Below are 17,982 nucleotides of genomic sequence, written 5' to 3' on the forward strand. Positions count from 1 at the left end.
TGATACTCAATTATGTGTTTTATTCTAAACATGCCAAAATCTTTAAATTTAAAAACCCAAAAAACACATCTATCGAAGCTGTGCAGTGGAGGCAAATCAACTGAAAGGACAGTCATTAAACCAGAATGCATCAACCATCACATTGCTCCAGCTGCTGGGTTAATTCAGCCCTCTGTCACTGCCACATCAGTAACTCCAGTTCAACTATATCAGTACCTGGTGTTTAAATTATGAAACAACAAAGACAAACCTATTTTAAAAATTAAGCACCTCTTTCTCTTCATTTTTATGAACATCAAAATGAAGGATGTCAGTGTCAGAAAACAGAAAAGAGAGGTGGTATTGAGGCTTCTGTACCTGTCATCATACCACATACTGACAAGAAAAGGAAATACATAGCCAGGCTTTACAATCCAACCCATATTCAACATTGAATCCCTGGATGTAGACCAAAATTGTTGCTCAAAATGCAATTAAATTAATATGCAGGTTTATTTGACACACTTCAGTGCCAGATTACAGGATTGTCCATTGAACACAGGTAACTGATGAAATTTCCTTTAAACTTATGCTGCAAAAACATTTCAGCTAATCAATTTGGACAACTACTAAACTGTATCACTGGCACTTCTACTTCCGACAGAATTTTGGGTCCCCAAAAGTGCCTGTTGCAGTTGTTTCTAATCAGATCTTTGAGATTTTAACAAATAAATTTCCAGAATTCTCAATTCCAATTTTCATCCTAAAAGTAACATTTTTTCAAGCCAGGTATTAAAAATCGACTATGGTACTGGGCTTGTAACCAAGATCAAGAGTTCAAATCTCACAATGGCAAACTATGAAACAATGTAACTTCATCTGAATAGGAACAGATGGAAACGTGTTTGTACTCGAAAGAGCATCGGCGGAGAAGAAAAGAGTTGACGTTTCGAGTCCTCATGACGCTGATGCTGCCGGACCTGCTGAGTTTTTCCAGGTAATTCTGTTTTTGTTTTGGATTTCCAGCATCCGCAGTTTTTTGTTTTTATTAAAAATCGACTATTTGGTCTGTACATCTTTTTGAAACAAATAAAGCTACATTGCTGAGATTGTGCCTAGTGTGGTCTACAGTAAAAGCAGTGTCACACAATTGACAATTTGAAGACCCATGGCATAAGAGTAGGTACTGAAAGTAAACACTCTTGAAATGGATCAATTTTCAAACAAATTTTCTTGAATAACTGATAGTATAGCAGATGGGCTAAAACAGAACACAAGGCAGGAATAGGTCAAGCACTTATGTCGCAAACTAAACAAGCTTATCACCCCAACTCCAGTATACATTACTGGGTTCTATTTTGATATTATGCTGGTCAATATCTGGGAGCATCCCCAATTAAATAAACCATAATCCCGAAGCAAAGTTTATTATGTCTTAGAAAATTTTAGCAAATTCCTTCATGCCACAAGTTCACTGCATATTGAGCACAGAGATAAACCTCTCTCCTTGCCCAGTCTCAAGGATAACACATTTCTAAATCTGGATGTCCAGTTAAAGACTCATGTTATAACTACCATGGAGCTTTAGACGTTACTTTCACACTGCTAATGTTCCTTTTGCAAAAAATAATACTGCATTCCATCAAACTCTTAGGTATTTTCCTCAAACTTTCTCCTAATCCTTCATTGAGCATATTCAATATGTATTTTTAAAATAGGAAAAATTATTTAAAATGTTAAGCTGGGTTGTAGATTTATGCATCAGTCAACTGTAAGGGCATCTCTTTAACAATGGTATTTTTGTAACATTTACAAAAATTTGTAACATTCATTTTATCAGTCTCCCAAATTTATTAACTTAAAAAGGTTCAATTTCCATTTTCCTACATCAGCTCCATTTATAAATGTCAAACTCTATAAATATGCTTTTATTTTCTTTTAGTCAAGCACCCCGTTAACAAATCTCCTCATTAATATGTAAATATAAAGTCAATCGGTCTTCTCTTTGACAGCACTATGAATTCCAAGTACTGCACTGTGTAATCGGCTTTACTTAGGCTAGAATATTCATCATAAAAGTTGTCATGTAAGAAAAATTACACAAAATATACCATAATTGATATGACTGCTGTCTAGTTAATAGTCCTTTAATTGTCACCTCGAACATACAGTGGTAGATTTACATCCTGATGCTGAGAAGTCAAATCCATAATGCAATGTTTACGCAAAAACACAAAAAATTTAACTTAAGTTTGCATAATTTTTAATGTAACTTTTTGCTTTGCACTTTGATTATTTGCTTCAGTCGCTTTACTAGGTACTTGCAAAAGTGCAAAGAAACATTTGCATGGATGGTACCAGGACTGAGAAATTAGCTATTGGGAAAGATTGATCATGTTGGGACCTTCTGGTTGAGAAAAGAGAACTTAAAAAATAGAGTCCTGTGAAACGATGAATGGGTTGGACAGAGTGGATAAGAACATAAAGAGGAGGAATAGACCATTCTGATATTCAATGAGGTCACGGCTGATCTGATTGTGACCTCCCCTTTCCACAAGCTCCCATGCACATGAAAAAAACTGTCCAATATGGAGAACACGTCTCCATCGTGGAAGAATCCAAACTAGGGGCCATAATAATTGACCGGGTAGACAGATCATTTCCGCTGGTTCAGGGAGTCTAAAACACGGGGGCACTTCTCAGGGTAAGGGGCCAATCATTTGGGACTGAGGTAAGGAAATTACTTCACTTTAAGGGTTGTGAATCTTTGGAATTCTCTACCCCAGGCGGTTGTGGATGTTCCATTGTTGAATACATACAAGGCTAGGATAGACAGGTTTTTGGTCACCCAGGGAATTATGGGATATGGGGAGCTGGTGGGAAAATGGAATTAAAGCCCGAGATCAGCCACAATCGTACTGAATGGCAGAGCAGGCTCGACAGGCCATACGGCCTACTCCTGCTCGTATTTCTTGTGTTCTTGTTCTTTTAAATATGGGACAGTTACGACTGAATCCAGTCAGAAAAATGAGAGATTTCTTGACTCAAAGTAGTTAAAATGTGCAATAAGTTTGGCTCCAATTCCACCTAGCCCATTACAGCCATTGTATCTCCAGCAATGGCTTCTCTCCCCTCTGCTGCATGGTTACTCTAAGAATTCCTCAAGGATCTCGGCTCGCTCCCATCCTCAATGTTATTTATGTGCTGCCCCTTGGCAAGATCATCTATTATCATGAGGCAAGCTTCCTAACATTGAACAAGATTGCTAACAAAGCCAAGCAGAGTTGTCCCACACTGGTTACCACATATTATGCATGAAAACAATAAGTTCTGGTTGCGCAGATTAAAATCATAACCTGGTAGCTTAAAAAGTAGTAAAATCTGGGGAGTTGCATGCTATTCATAATACTGACCTTTTTTATGGAAAAAAATAGCCAAATATTTTTGGATTTCTTTTGAAAAAAACTTGATTTTGTGAACTGCAAGGGTGTGCACATCAAGCCTCCCATTGTGGAGTAGTGAGCAAGAAGGGCTTCCATATAGCTACACTGGGTACAGAGATTGCATATTTGGGCTATAAAATTAATAAATAAAACACAGCTGGCTGGGCAGAGGGGATACAAAGTCCACAAACCTGTTTTGCATGGCCGGATAGCACAAATTGGAAGCAAATAAAAAACATGAAAAGGCTGGCAAGAAATAAATACAGAGGGAAAAACCTTCTGGAAAGTAATAACACTGCAGGAAACCAAGCCAAAAGTTAAGTTCAATACAGTGTGCTGCATATTTTAAAACATTGACTCGCCTAGGCCCACTCTCGGATCCCTTCCCTAAACTCCTGTCTCTACACATCTCTCTCCTCTTCCAGACTTTTCTTAAAACTCATCTCTGACCCAGCTCCTGTCACCCCTACTTGGGCCAAAAATCCATTTCCCCCCCGCCTATGACTCTGCTAAATGCCGTGGAATATTTATTCTAAAATTAAAGGCTCAATATGAATTTAAATTGGTGTTGCAAAAGAAATTGCTGAGAAGGAATTTTAGCAACCTAAAGATTAACTTGTCACTAATTGGAGTAGGCTTTCATCTTCACCACTTGGACAATAATATGGTACAGTATCTCAAATACTCATTGCAGAAACTGCCTCAACTTAAATTTCATTACAAGTAAATGGAATAAAAATTGGCTAGATTTTATGAATGGTGAGTGATCGTTCCACCAGCTTAACACCTGGCAGCCAAGACTGGAATCTATTCCATTATGTCTAAATAACATGAGGTAGTAATAAGCAATATAACAGTTATGTTGTCCAAGAAATCTGCGCCCATCCAATTCTGGCCTCTTGTGCATCCCCAATCGTAATTGCCCCATCATTGGTGGCCATGCCTTCAGCTCTCTAGACCCTAAACTCTGGAATTTCCTCCCTACACCTCTCTATCTTGCTTCCCTCCTCTAAGACACTTCTTAAAACATACTTATTTGATTAAGCTCTTGGTCATTTGATCTAATTTCACCTTTTGTGGCTTAGTATCATAATTTGCTTTTTAATGCTCCTGTAAAGCACCTTTGGATGTTTCTCTGCATTAAAGGTGCTACATAAATATAAGTTGTTGTTAAATTGATTTCAATTCCTCAGATGTCATTTTAAAACTGTGCCTTGGTCAGGCTAACCTGGAACACAGCTTTCAGTTCTAGTTAACACATTATCATCCAGACACAGTGCAAAGGTGCAGAAAGCGGCGAGACCGATATCCAAATTCAGAGGAGAGAGATGAGAAAATTTTGATAAGCTAGGAATCTTTGATATTATACGCATACATTGAAGTGAATAGAAAAGGTAAGCTTGAAGCAAAAAAGTCCAAGATGACTGAAGGGTTTGGTGAGCAAAGGTGAGTGTGGTAGTGGAACCTTCAAGCAGAACCTATTTGGAATTTTCTTCTCTAATACAATTCTGGATAGACTAATTTAGACTGCGATGTCAGTCTTTGATCAAAAGATACATTTGTTGCTTAACACAACTAAAATATCCAATTTCAGTATCAGATTTCTCTGAAAATTTCAAAAATATTTTGGAAGCCATTTATTTTGCAAGAATGGATGATAGGAGGGACTATTACCAAGAATCATTCACATTGAGTATGGTATTTATAACAAAATAACTTATTTTAAGTTTGTTATAAATTATTAGAAACCAACTGGAGCTCAATTTAGTCTTTGCATTAATATTCACAAACAATACAACATATAATTTCAAACCTTTTTATTTAAATTTCCATGTAATGAGAGGCTTGCCTAATGTTTCTCAGAAGCATCTCAAAACAGACAAATAATTAATTTTGCAAACATAAGCATGTGAGGCAATGAAAAAGACAGAATTCTTTCCCCAGCACAATACCCACCTCTTTCCATGGACTTAGAAACTGTGTTCGTGCATAGCGAGTGAGCATGTTGATTATAACGACCTGTCCCCACTCCTCCACGTCTACCAACAGGTTACACAGCTTGCGGTAATTCTTGTGAATCAAGTCAATTCGCTCAGGGCAGACCTCTTCAAACGACATTACAACACTTCCAGCTACTAGCTGTAAACAGACAACACAAAACAACATGAGTAAAGTGAAACTCAAATCAACTTGTAGAAGTTGATTATTCTCTGGAGCAACATCATTACCGTCAGTGCAAAAATGTGCAAACAGCTTTTCTCCAGAGTCCGTCTAATTCCACGAACAGGGCAACTTATCACACAAAGCCAAAAAATATATAAATTACTTTACAAAATTAACTTAATTATTTGCGAGTGAAGTCTTTTTTAAAACATAACTGCCAACTTCAAACATCATTCTGATTAAAAAAAGCATTAATGGCAACACAAAAGGAGCCAATGATGAAGTGATTATTCAGGATTGAAGGAGGAGGTTTGTTGCGGAGTGAGCATCTGCAACAGTACAGTAGGCTGAATGGCCTCCTTCCATGCTCAAAGCTCTGGGCTTTATTTCAAGACAAGAATGGCTAAAATCACATTCAAACAGCCTGTTGAGGTGATGCACAAAGTATAGAATCATAGAATGGTTACAACACAAAAGGATACCATTTGGCCCATTGTGTCTTTGATGGTTCTCTGAAGGAGCAATTCACCTTGTGCCAATCCTCTGCCTTATCCCCACAGCCTTGCAAATTTTTCCTTTTCAGATAATGATCCAATTCCATTTTCAAAGCCTCAAGTGACCCTGCCTCCATCACATACTCAGGTAGTGCATTCCAGATCTTAATCACTCACCGTCTAAAAACATTTTTCATGTCGCCATTACTTCCTTTGCCAATTAGCTTATATCAGCACCCTCTGGTTCTTTATCCTTCCACCAACGGGGGAGGCAATGGTGTAGTGGTATTGTTGCTGGACGAGTAATCCAGAGACCCAGGGTTAAGCTCTAGGGCCCCGGGCTTGGATTTCGCCACGGCAGATGGTAGTACTTGAATTCAATAAAACTCTGGAATTAAAAGTCTACTGATGACCATAAAACCATTGTTGATTGTCGTAAAAATCCTTCTGGTTCACCAATGTCCTTTCGGGATGGAAATCTGCCACCCTTACCTGGTCTGGTCTACATGTCACTCCTACTGATACTGTCAAGGACAGATGCATCTGCAGCAGGCGGGTTTGGTGAGGTTGAGGTCAACATGTTTTTTCCTTCTTGTTGGTTACTTCACCACCTCCAGCAGACCCGGTCTAGCAGTTATGTCCATTAGGACTCAGTCTGTGGTAGTGCTACATCATGGTGATTGACATTGAAGTCCCCCATCCGGATTACATTCTGTGACCCACAGCAAGCTACTCAGTTGTATTAAGCTGCTATAAAGTCTCAAAAATAGAATGAAACCGGACAGACGACCCAGCATCGAACTAGGCACTAGATTGGGTCTGTGGCAGGCCGTAAGGGAACCAAGAGAGAAAAACATATCCTCACCAACCTGCCTGCCACAGATGCATTTGTTCATGACAGTATCGGTAGGAGTGACCACCGCACAGCCGTTGTGGAGACCAAGTCCCATCTTCACACCGAGGGTACCCTCCAGCGTATTGTGTGGCACTATCATGTTAAATAATCCATCAACTCAAGACTGGACATACATGAGGACGGTGGGCCATCAGTAACAGCAGAATTGTACTCAAACATAATCTGTAACCTCATGGCCCAGCATATCCTCAACTCTACCATTACCATCAAGCCAGGAAATCAACCCTGGTTCAATGAAGAGTGCAGGAAGGCATGCCAGGAGCAGCACCAGGCATACCTAAGAATGGGGGGGTCAACCTGGTGAAACTATAACACAGGACTACTTGCGTGCCAAACAGCAGAAGCAACAAGTGATAGACAAGGCTAAGGGATCCCACAAGCAACAGATCAGATCTAAGCTCTGCAGTCCTGCCACAACCAGTCGTGAATGGTGGTGGACAATTAGACAACTCACTGGAGAAGGAGGCCCCACAAATGTCTCCACTCTCAATAATGGGGGAGCCAAGAACGTGAGTGCAACAGATAAAACTACAATCTCAGCCAGAAGTGCCAGGTGGATGATCCATCTCGGCCTCCTCCAGAGGTCCCCAGCATCAGAGATGCCATCTTCAGCCAATTCGATTCACTTCACATATGATCAAGAAACGGCTGAAGGCACTGGATACTGCAAGGACTATGGGCTCTGGCAATATTCTGGCAATAGTACTGAAGACTTGTGCTGCAGAACTTACCGCGCCCCTAGCCAAGCTGTTCCAATACAGTCGCAACACTGGCATCTACCCGCTATATTGAAAATTGCCCAGGTATGTCCTGTACACAAAAAGTAAGACAAATCCAACCTGGCCAGTTACTGCCCCATCATTCTACTCTCCATCATTAGTGAAGTAATGGAAGGGGTCATCAATAGTGCTATCAAGTGGCACTTGCTCACTGATGCCCAGTTTGGGTTCCGCCAGGGCCTTTCAGCTCCTGACTTCATAATAGCCTTGGCTCAAACATGGACAAAAAAAGAGCTGAACTCCCAAGGTGAGGAGTGAGAGACTGACCTTGACATCAAGGACACATTTGATAAGGTGTGGTATCAAGGAGCCCCAGCAAAACTGGAGTCAATGGGAAATGGGGAGAACTCTCCGCTGGTTGGAGTCATACCTAACACAAAGGAAGATGGTTGTGGTTGTTGGAGGTCAGTCATCCCAGCTCCAGGACCTCACTGCAGGAGTTCCCTCAGGGTAGTGTCCTCGGCTCAACCATCTTCAGCTGTTTCATCAATGATCTTCCTTCCATCACTAGGTCAGAAGTGGGGATGCTCATTGAGGATTGCATAATGTTCAGCACCATTCACGACTCTTCAGATACTGAAGCAGTTCATGTCCAAATGCAGCAAGACCTGGACAATATCCAGGCTTGGGCTGACAAGTGGCAAATAACATTCATACCACACAAGTGTCAGGCAAAGACCATCTCCAACAAGAGAGAATCTAAACATTGCTCCTTGATGTTCAATAGCATTACCAGCACTGAATCCCCCACTATCAACATCCTGGGGGATACCATTGACCAGAAACGGAACTGGACTAGCAATATAAATACTGTGGCTACAAGAGCAGGTCAGAGGCTCGGAATCCTGCGATGACTAACACACCTCCCAACTCCCCAAAGCCTGTCCACCATCTACAAAGCACAAGTCAGGAGTGTGATGGAATACTCTCCACTTGCCTGGATGAGTGCAGCTTCCATAAAACAAGAAGCTTGACATCGTTCAGGACAAAGCAGGCCACTTAATTGGCACCATATCCACAAACATTCACTCCCTCCACCACCAACGCGCAGCAGCAGTGTGTACCCTCTGCAAGAAGCACTGCAGGAATCCATCAAGGGTCCATAGACAGCGGCTTCCAAACCCACGACCACTACCATCTGGAAGGACAAGAGTCGCAGATGCATGGGAACACCACTGCCTGGAATTTCCCCTCCGAGTCACTCATCATCCTGACTTGGAAATATAGAAACTAGGAGCAGGAGTAGGCCAGTCAGCCCTTCAAGCCTGCTCTGCCATTCATTATGATCATGGCTGATCATCCAACCCAAAAGCCTGCTCCCACTTTTTCCCCATACCCTTTGATCTCTTTCGCCCCATGAGCAAAATCTAACTCCTTCTTAAAAACATACAATGTTTTGGCCTCAACTATTTTCTGTGGTAGCGAATTCCACAGGCTCACCACTCTCTGGGTGAAGAAATTTCTCCTCATTTCAGTCCTAAATGGCCTAGCCCATATCCTTAGACTGTGACCCCTGGGTTCTGGACTCCCGCATCATCGGGAACATCCTTCCTGCATCTACCCTGTCTAGACCTGTTAGAATTTTATAGGTTTCTATGAGATCCCCCCTCATTCTTCTGAACTCCAGCGAAGAAATCCCAACCGACTCAATCTCTCCTCAAATGTCAGTCCCACCATCCCAGGAATCAATCAGGTAAACCTTTGCTGCACTCCATCTATAGCAAGTACACCTTTCCTTCCATAAGGAGACCAAAACTGCACACAGTATTCCAGGTGTGGTCTCACCAAGGCCCTGTACAATTACAGCAAGACATCCCTGTTCCTGCACTCAAATTTTCTGGCTATGAAGGCCAACATACCATTTGCCTTCTTTACCGCCTGCTGCACCTGCATGCTTACCTTCACCGATTGGTGTACAAGGACACCCAGGTCTCGTTGCACATTCCCCTCTCTCAATTTATATCTCTGTTCCTTCACTGTCGCTGGGTCAAAATCCTGGAACTCACTTTCTAACAGCACTGTGGGTGTACCTACACCCGTGGGCTGCAGTGGTTCAAGAAGGCAGCTCACCACCACCTTCTCAAAGACAACTAGGGATGGGCAATAAAAACTGGCCCAGCCAGCAAGGCCCACATCCCATGAATAAATAAATAAACAATTTCTCTCCATCTATTCTATCCAGGCCCCTCAAGCCTTTGAATGCCTGTCAAATCTCCTCCCAACCTTCTCCAAGAAGGTTGAAGGTCTTCAGTCTATCTACCTAACTAAAGTTCCTTATCCCTGGAATCATTCTGTGAAAAAACAAAGTGGGTTGGGTTGGGTTGGTCAATTGTTGACCAGCTTTCTGTTTGTACCAAGTAGTCACCTTCCCCATAATTGGTGAAGCATAAGACAGTAGAAATCTGCAAATCATAGTGGAAGCTTCAGGTGTTTTTCTTTGACATATTCACTGAAGAATACATGAAAGGATTCAAACTATCCCCTTCTAACTACCCATTTCATAATAGTTTAAAAGATGCAATCAATTTTTAAAAATCGGCCCCAGTGTAAGTACTGCAAAGTAACATGTGTAATAAATTTGAGCAATTATTAATGGTTTGTGAAATGGCAAGAGCAACAGCTATAAGGGCAGCAGCATATACAGAGTGATGGTTTGCTTACCTAAGCTTTAGTTCATAAGGATAGAACTTGATAAAGAAAGAGAGGAAACAACTCAACAAATATTTTAAGTTTTCAATATTGAAGTTGTTGCTGCAAGGAGTCAGAGTTAGAAAAGAATAATGAGAAACCTTTTGCCCCAAGCATATCTGGTTTTGAATTTCTCTTCCTGCATTAATTAGTATTTGTTTACAATTTCATCTCTGTATTTAAAATTTACTAAGTGTATATTTCCATTGCCATTAAACACCTGTCAGTACACATATGACAGCAAGTCTTCTGCTTTAGCCTTGTATAGGGAAGGCAAATCAAACTGACACACATATATGAATGTTTCTCAAGAACATAAGAAATAGGAAAATTCAATAAGTTCGTGGCTGATCTTCCCTGTTTCGATTTCCACATTCCCACTGAACTCCGATAAGCTTCGATTCCCTTGCCTGACAAGGATCGATCTACCTCTGCCTTAAAAATATCCAACGACCCCACCTTCACCGCCTTCTGAGGCAGAGAGTTCCAAAGTCACACAACCCTCAAAAATTTTCTCCTGATCTGGGTCCTAAAAGGGCGACCACTAATTTTAAAACAGTGCCCCCTAGTTCTGGACTCACCCGCAAGAGGAAACATCCTTTCGATGTCCAACTTGTCAAGGCCGTTCAGGATCTTGTATATTTCAAGCAAATCACCCCTCACTCTTCTAAACTCTTCTAAACAAGCTCAGTCTGTCCAACATTTCCTCTTAAGACAACCCACTCATTCCAGGTATCAATCTAGTAAACCTCCATGAAATGCCTCCAATGCATTTACATCTTCCTTTAAACAAGGAGACCAAAGTTGCACACAGTATTTGAGATGCAACCTCACCAATGCCCCGTATAACTGTAGCATAACATCCTTACTTTTATGTTCAATCCCTCTCGTAATAAAAGGATAGCATCCATTAGCCTTCTTAATTACCTGCTCTATCTGCATACTAACTTTTTGTGATTCATGTACTAGAACACCTAGATCCCTCTGCACCTCAGAATTATGCAGCCGTTCTCCATTTAAGTAATACTCTGCTTTTTTGTTCTTCCTGCCAAAGTGAACAACTTCACATTATCTCACATTAAACTCCATTTGCCAGATCTTTGCCCACTCACTTAACATATCTATACCCATATGCAATCTCATGTCCTATTCACAATATATTTTCCTATCTGCCTTTGTCATCTGCAAATTTAGCTGCCATGTCTTCACTCCCCTCATCGAAGTCATTAATGCAATTCATAAAAAGTTGAGGCCCCAGTACAGACCCCTGTTGGACGCCACTCGTAACATCCTGCCAATCAGAAAAGGACGCATTTATGCAAACTCTGCTTTCTGCCCGCCAGCCAGCCAATCTTCTATGCATGCTAATGTGTTACCCATTACACCATGTGCTTTTATTTTCCGTAATAATATTTGATGCGGCACCTTATCAAATGCCTTCTGGAAATCCAAGTACAGTACGTCCACAGGCTCCCCTTTATCCACTGCGCATGTTACTCCTTCAAAAAACTCCAATTAATTTTCCTTTCACAAACCATGCTAACTCTTCCCTAATGCCTTGAGCTCTTCTAAGTGCCCAGCTATAACCTCCTCAATGATAGATTCTAGTAGCTTCCCCATGACAGATGTCAAGCTAACTGGCCTACAGTTCCCTGTTTTTGATCTCCCTCCCTTCTTGAAATGCTAATTTCCAATTTGATGGAACCTTTCTAGAATCTAGCAAATTTTGGAAAATTAACACTAGCGTATCAACTACCTCATTAGCCACCTCTTTTAACACCCTAGAATGTAGTCCATCAGGACCTGGAGACTTGTCAGCCTGCAGCTCCATCAATTTGCTCAGTACCGTTTCCCTAGAGATTTCAATTTCACCAAGCTCCTTTCTCCTGTTCACCTCCTGATTTGCAGATATTACTGGAATGTTTTTTGTATCCTCTACAGTGAACGCAGAAGCAAAATAGTTGTTCATTTCTTCCGTCATTTCCTTATTATCTACTATTAACTCCCCATTGTCACTTTCTAGAGGGCCAACACTTGCCTGACTTACTCTTTTCCTTTTTAAATATCTGTAGAAACTATTGCTATACATTTTTAAATTTGTAGTTAGCTTCCTCTCATTCTCTAATTTTTTTTCCCTGATTAACCTTTTAGTCATTCTCTGGTGTTCTTTATATTCTGGCCAATCATCTGTCCTGCCATTCATCTTTGGGGAGTTGTAAGCTTTTTCCTTAACATTTTACTTAACCACAGGTGGTGTATCCAAGGTCAATTCTTCAAGGTCAATTGTCAAGAGATATCCAGTTAGTTTACCTTAGTCAGAAACAGGGCAAGGCAGCATTACAAATGATCCTGCTTTCTACTCTTAACGTCACCATGAGCACCTCCTTTAGCTAGTATCACACCATCAACAGCCCTTCGACCTGTTGTTTAGGAGATTTTTTGCAATCTTTCCTTGCCTCCACCTATCACTGGCCTTCTATCCAGCTTCACTTGTCCCACCTCCCTTAAACAGTATATACTTCACCACATTTTTACTTCTTAGTTCTCAAGAGTCATAAGGACTCAAAATGTTAACACTGTCTTTCTCTCCACTGATGCTGTCAGACCTGCTGAGTTTTTCCAGCATTTTTGTTTCAGATTTCCAGCATCCGCAGTATTTTGCTTTTATTACAAAATTAATTCTCTATTGACTAATTCAACAGGTAGAAGTAACCTAGAGAAACAGAGGAGATAATACAGGATAAAAATAGGAGATATAGTTTAAGACACTCAGTTTATAGCGCTCTTGCTTATACAGTCATAGAGATCTACAGCACAGAAAAAGGCCCTTCAGCCCATCGAGTCTGCGTCAGTCAAACAAGTACCTAACTATTCTAACTCCATTATCCAGCACAAGGCCCATAGCCTTGTATGCCATGGCATCCAAATACATCTTAAATGTTATGAGGGTTTCTGCCTCTACCACCCTTTCAGGCAGTGAGTTCCAGATTCCCACCATCCTCTAGGTGAAAAAATTCTTCCTCACATCCCCTCTAAACCTCCTGCCCTTAGCTTAAATCTATGCCCCCGGTTATTGATCCCTCCAGCAACGGGAAAAGTTCCTTCCTGTCTACCCTATCTATGCCCCTCATAATCTTATACACCTCAATCATGTCCCCCCTCAATCTCCTCTGCTCCAGGGAAAATAACCCCAGTCTATCCAATCTCTCCTCATAACTAAGTCTCCAGCCCAGGCTACATCCTGGTAAATCTCGACTACACTCTCTCTAGTGCAATCACATCCTTCTAAAATGTGGATTCCAGAACTGCACGCAATACTCCAGCTATGGCCTAACCAGCATTTTATACAGTTCCAGCATAGCCTCCCTGCTATTTTATTCTATGCCTTGGCTAATAAAGGCAAGTATCCCATATGCCTTCTTAACCACCTTATCGACCTGTCCTGCTACCTTAAGGGACCGTTGGACATGCACACCAAGGTCCCTATGATCCTTGGTACTTCCCAGGGTCCTACCATTCATCGTATATTCCTATGCCTTGTTTGTCTTGCCCAAGTGCATCACCTCACACCTATCTGGATTAAATTCCATTTGCCACTGATCAGCCCATCCGACCAGCCCGTCTTTATCCTCCTGTAATCTAAGGCTATCCTCCTCACTATTTACCACCCCACCAATTTTCATATCATCCGCAAACTTACTGATCAACCCTCCTACATTCAACTTTAGATATACCACAAACAGCAAGGGACCCAACATCAATCCCTGTGGAACCTCACTGGACACAGGCATCCAGTCACAAAAACACCCCTCGACCATCACCCTCTGCTTCCTGCCACTCAGCCAATTTTGGATCCAATTTGCCTTGAATCCCATGGGCTCTTAACTTTGTTATCAGTCTCCCATGCAGGACCTTAACAAAAGCCTTGCTGGAGTCCAAGCAGACTACGTCAAATGCATTGCCCTCATCTACGCAACCGGTCAACTCTTTGAAAAATACAATCAAATTGGTCAGACATGATTTCCCCTCAACAAAACCATGCTGACTGTCCTTGATTAATCCCTGCTTCTCCAAGAGTAGATTAATTCTGTCCCTCAGAATTGCTTCCAATAGTTTCCCCACCACTGATGTTAGACTGACTGACCGACCTGTAGTTCCCTGGTTTATCCCTTTCTCCCTTCTGCCCTGGAATGCTGCTTTGGGCTGCAGTAGTGTGCTTAAGTTGGAGTTTGGTGACTGAGGGAATTTAAGGGTTAATTTCCATCTAAAGTTTAGTCTCTCTTTAATTTAGTAATTAACTGAAAGTTGCTGTTTCGTTTGGAAGGAGGTAAGTTTTAGGCCAACTTTAAAGCAGAGTTTATACAGGCTCTGCTTGCAGCTACAACTAGTTAATTAGATAACTGGCTTAAACAGGTTTCCGAAGCTAGATTCAGAGAGTATAAAAACAGGCCATCTTACAGTGCCGACTTTGTCTGCACTGGAGTGCTGCTTTGGGCTGCAGTAGAGTGCTTAAGTTGGAGTTTGGTGATTGGGGGAGTTTCTTGAGGAGGGAACAAGGTGATCCTTTGAGTACTGTGAGTATGGTCGGGTAAGTATTTACTACTTTTATTGCTATTAATTTTTAAGGTCTTATTTTGTGGTTCATTGTTTGTAAGAGCTGTATTCTGTAACAACGAGGAGCAGGGAAGAAGGACCCTAGAGTAATTGATATTATTTGATATTAAGTATCTTCCAAAAAGGTTTAATTTAATTTAAATGGTAAGTCATGGCAGGAAAGTGCAAAGCCGTGGTGTGCTCGTCCTGCTCTTTATGGGAAGCCAGGAACACTTCCAGTGCCCGGGGCCAGCCTGTGCACGGGAAGTGTCTCCAGCAGCAGCTCCTGGAAGCCCGGGTTTCGGAACTGGAGCGGCGACTGGGGACAGTGTGTTGCATCCACGAGGCAGAGAGTATTATGGATAGCTTGTATACAGAGGTGGTCACACTGCACGCTAAGAGTCCACAGACAGGAAGGGAATAGGTGATCACCAGGCAGAGCAAGAGGACTAGGCAGGCAGTGCAGAAATCTCCTGTGGCTACTCCCCTTCAAAACAGATATACCGCTTGAAAAACAAAAAAACTGCGGATGCTGGAAATCCAAAACAAAAACAGAATTACCTGGAAAAACTCAGCAGGTCTGGCAGCATCGGCGGAGAAGAAAAGAGTTGACGTTTCGAGTCCTCATGACCCTTCGACAGAACTTGAGTTCAAGTCCACTCAAGCTCTTGTAGAACAGGCTTGGTTGGGTCCCTTGGTTGACTGTCTTGGTTTCTACTATGCTGAAGCTAATCGTGGCCATCAAACATATTAGCAATATTAAGGTATTCGTGTCCCTGTAAGAGAGGGCATAACAGACTGTCGAAGGGTCATGAGGACTCGAAACGTCAATTCTTTTCTTCTCCGCCGATGCTGCCAGACCTGCTGAGTTTTTCCAGGTAATTCTGTTTTTGTTATACTGCTTTAAATACTGTTGAGGGCAATGGCCCCTCAGGGGAAAGCAACAATAGCCAAATTCGTTGCAACACGATTGACTCTGTTGCACAGGGGAGGAGTAAAAAAGTGTGGGAATGTAATAGTTATAAGGGATTCAATTGTAAGGGAAATAGATAGGCATTTCTGTGGCCAAAAATGAGGCTCCAGGATGTCATGTTGCCTCCCTGGTGCTAGGATCAAGATGTCTCAGAGCGGCTACAGGGCATTCTGAAGGAGGAGGGTGAACGGCCAGTGGTCATGGTACACATTGGAACAAACGACACAGGTAAAAAAAGGGATGAGGTCCTAAAAGTAGAATATAAGGGTTTAGGAAGTAAGTTGAAAAGTAGGACCTCAAAGGTAGTGCTCTCAGGATTACTACCAGTGCCACATTCTAGTCAGAGTAGAAATAGCAGGATATATTAAATGAATACATGGCTGAAGAGATGGTGTGAGGGGGAGCGTTTCAGATTCCTGGGACATTGGGACCGGTTCTGGGGGAGGTGGGACCAGTACAAACTGGGCGGGTTACACCTGGGCAGGGCTGGGACTGATGTCCTAGGGGGAACATTTGCTCGAGTGGTTGGGGAGGGTTTAAACTAAAATGGCAGGGAGATGGGAACCTATGCAAGGAGTCAGAGGAGAGGGAATCAAGGACAAGAACAAAAAACAGAAAGGAGAATAAGAAAAGTGATAGGCAGAGAAATCAAGGGCAAGAATCAAACAGGGTCTCAGTGAAAAATAGCAGGAATGGGTCAAATAATGTTAAAAAGACAAGCCTTCAGGCTTTGTGCCTTAACGCGGGGAGCATTCACAATAAAGTGGATGAATTAACCGCAAAATAGATGAAAACAGGTATGATATAGTCAGGATTACGGAGACATGGCTGCAGGGTGACCAGGGATGGAAACTGAACATCCAGGGGTATTCAGTATTTAGGAAGGACAGACAAAGAGGAAAAGGAGGTTGCATTGCTGGTTAAAGAGGAAATTAACGCAAAGTGAGGAAAAGATATTATTAGCTCCGACAATGTGGAATCTGTATGGGTAGAGATGAGAAACACTAAGGGGCAAAAAACATTAATGGGGGCTGTATAGAGACCCCCAAACTGTAGTGGTGATGTTGGGAATGGCATTAAACAGGAAATTAGAGACTCATGCAATAAAGGAAATCTGTAATTATGGATGACTTTAATCTGCATATAAATCGAGCAAATCAAGTTAGTAAAAAGACAATGGAAGAGGAATTCTTGGAGTGTTTACGGGATGGTTTTCTGGACCAATACGTTAAGGAACCGACTGGAGAACAGGCCATCCTAGACTGGGTATTGTGTAATGGGAAAGGAAAGGAATAATTGGCAATCTAGTGGTGCGAGGCCCCTTGGGAATGAGCGACCATAATATGATAGAATTCTTCATCAAGATGGAGTGTGACATAGTTGATTCTGAGACTTGGGTCCTGAATCTTAATAAAGAAAACTACGATGGTATGAGGCGCGGGTTGGCTATGACGGATTGGGAAACATTACTTAAAGGGATGACGGTGGATAGGCCATGGCAAACATTCAAAGAGCGCATAGGTGAACTGCAACAATTGTTTATTCCTGTCTGGCGCAAAAGTAAAACAATGCCTTACAAGGGAAATTAGAGATAGGATTCGATCCAAGAGGCATACAAATTGGCCAGAAAAAAACAACAGCCTGAAGACTGGGAGCAGTTTAGAATTCAGCAAAGGAGGACCAAGGGGTTGATTAAGAAGAGGAAAATAGAGTACGAGAGTAAGCTTGTGCAGAACATAAAAACTGACTGTATAAGTTTCTATAGGTATGTGAAGAGAAAAAGATTGGTGAAGACAAATGTAGGTCCCTTACAGTCAGAAACAGGGGAATTTATAATGGGAAACAAAGAAATGGCTCACCAACTAAATACGCACCTTGGTTCTGTCTTCACAGAGGAAGACACAAATAACATAGAAAAACGTTGGGAAAAACAGGGTTTAGTGAGCGGGAGGAA

General features: G+C 41.8%; 1 protein-coding gene across 2 annotated transcripts in view; it reads right to left on the bottom strand.

Moving 5' to 3' along the window:
• ap3b1a (adaptor related protein complex 3 subunit beta 1a) overlaps positions 1 to 17,982 on the bottom strand; it is a 338,438-nt gene that overhangs the window by 219,482 nt on the left and 100,974 nt on the right. For both annotated transcript variants that reach the window (XM_041185794.1, XM_041185792.1), the window contains exon 7: positions 5,379 to 5,561. In XM_041185794.1, the coding sequence (XP_041041728.1) occupies positions 5,379 to 5,561 (183 nt within the window). The remainder of the gene's footprint in view (positions 1 to 5,378; positions 5,562 to 17,982) is intronic.

This window comes from Carcharodon carcharias, chromosome 4, assembly GCF_017639515.1.
Source record: "Carcharodon carcharias isolate sCarCar2 chromosome 4, sCarCar2.pri, whole genome shotgun sequence".
Lineage (NCBI taxonomy): Eukaryota > Metazoa > Chordata > Chondrichthyes > Lamniformes > Lamnidae > Carcharodon > Carcharodon carcharias.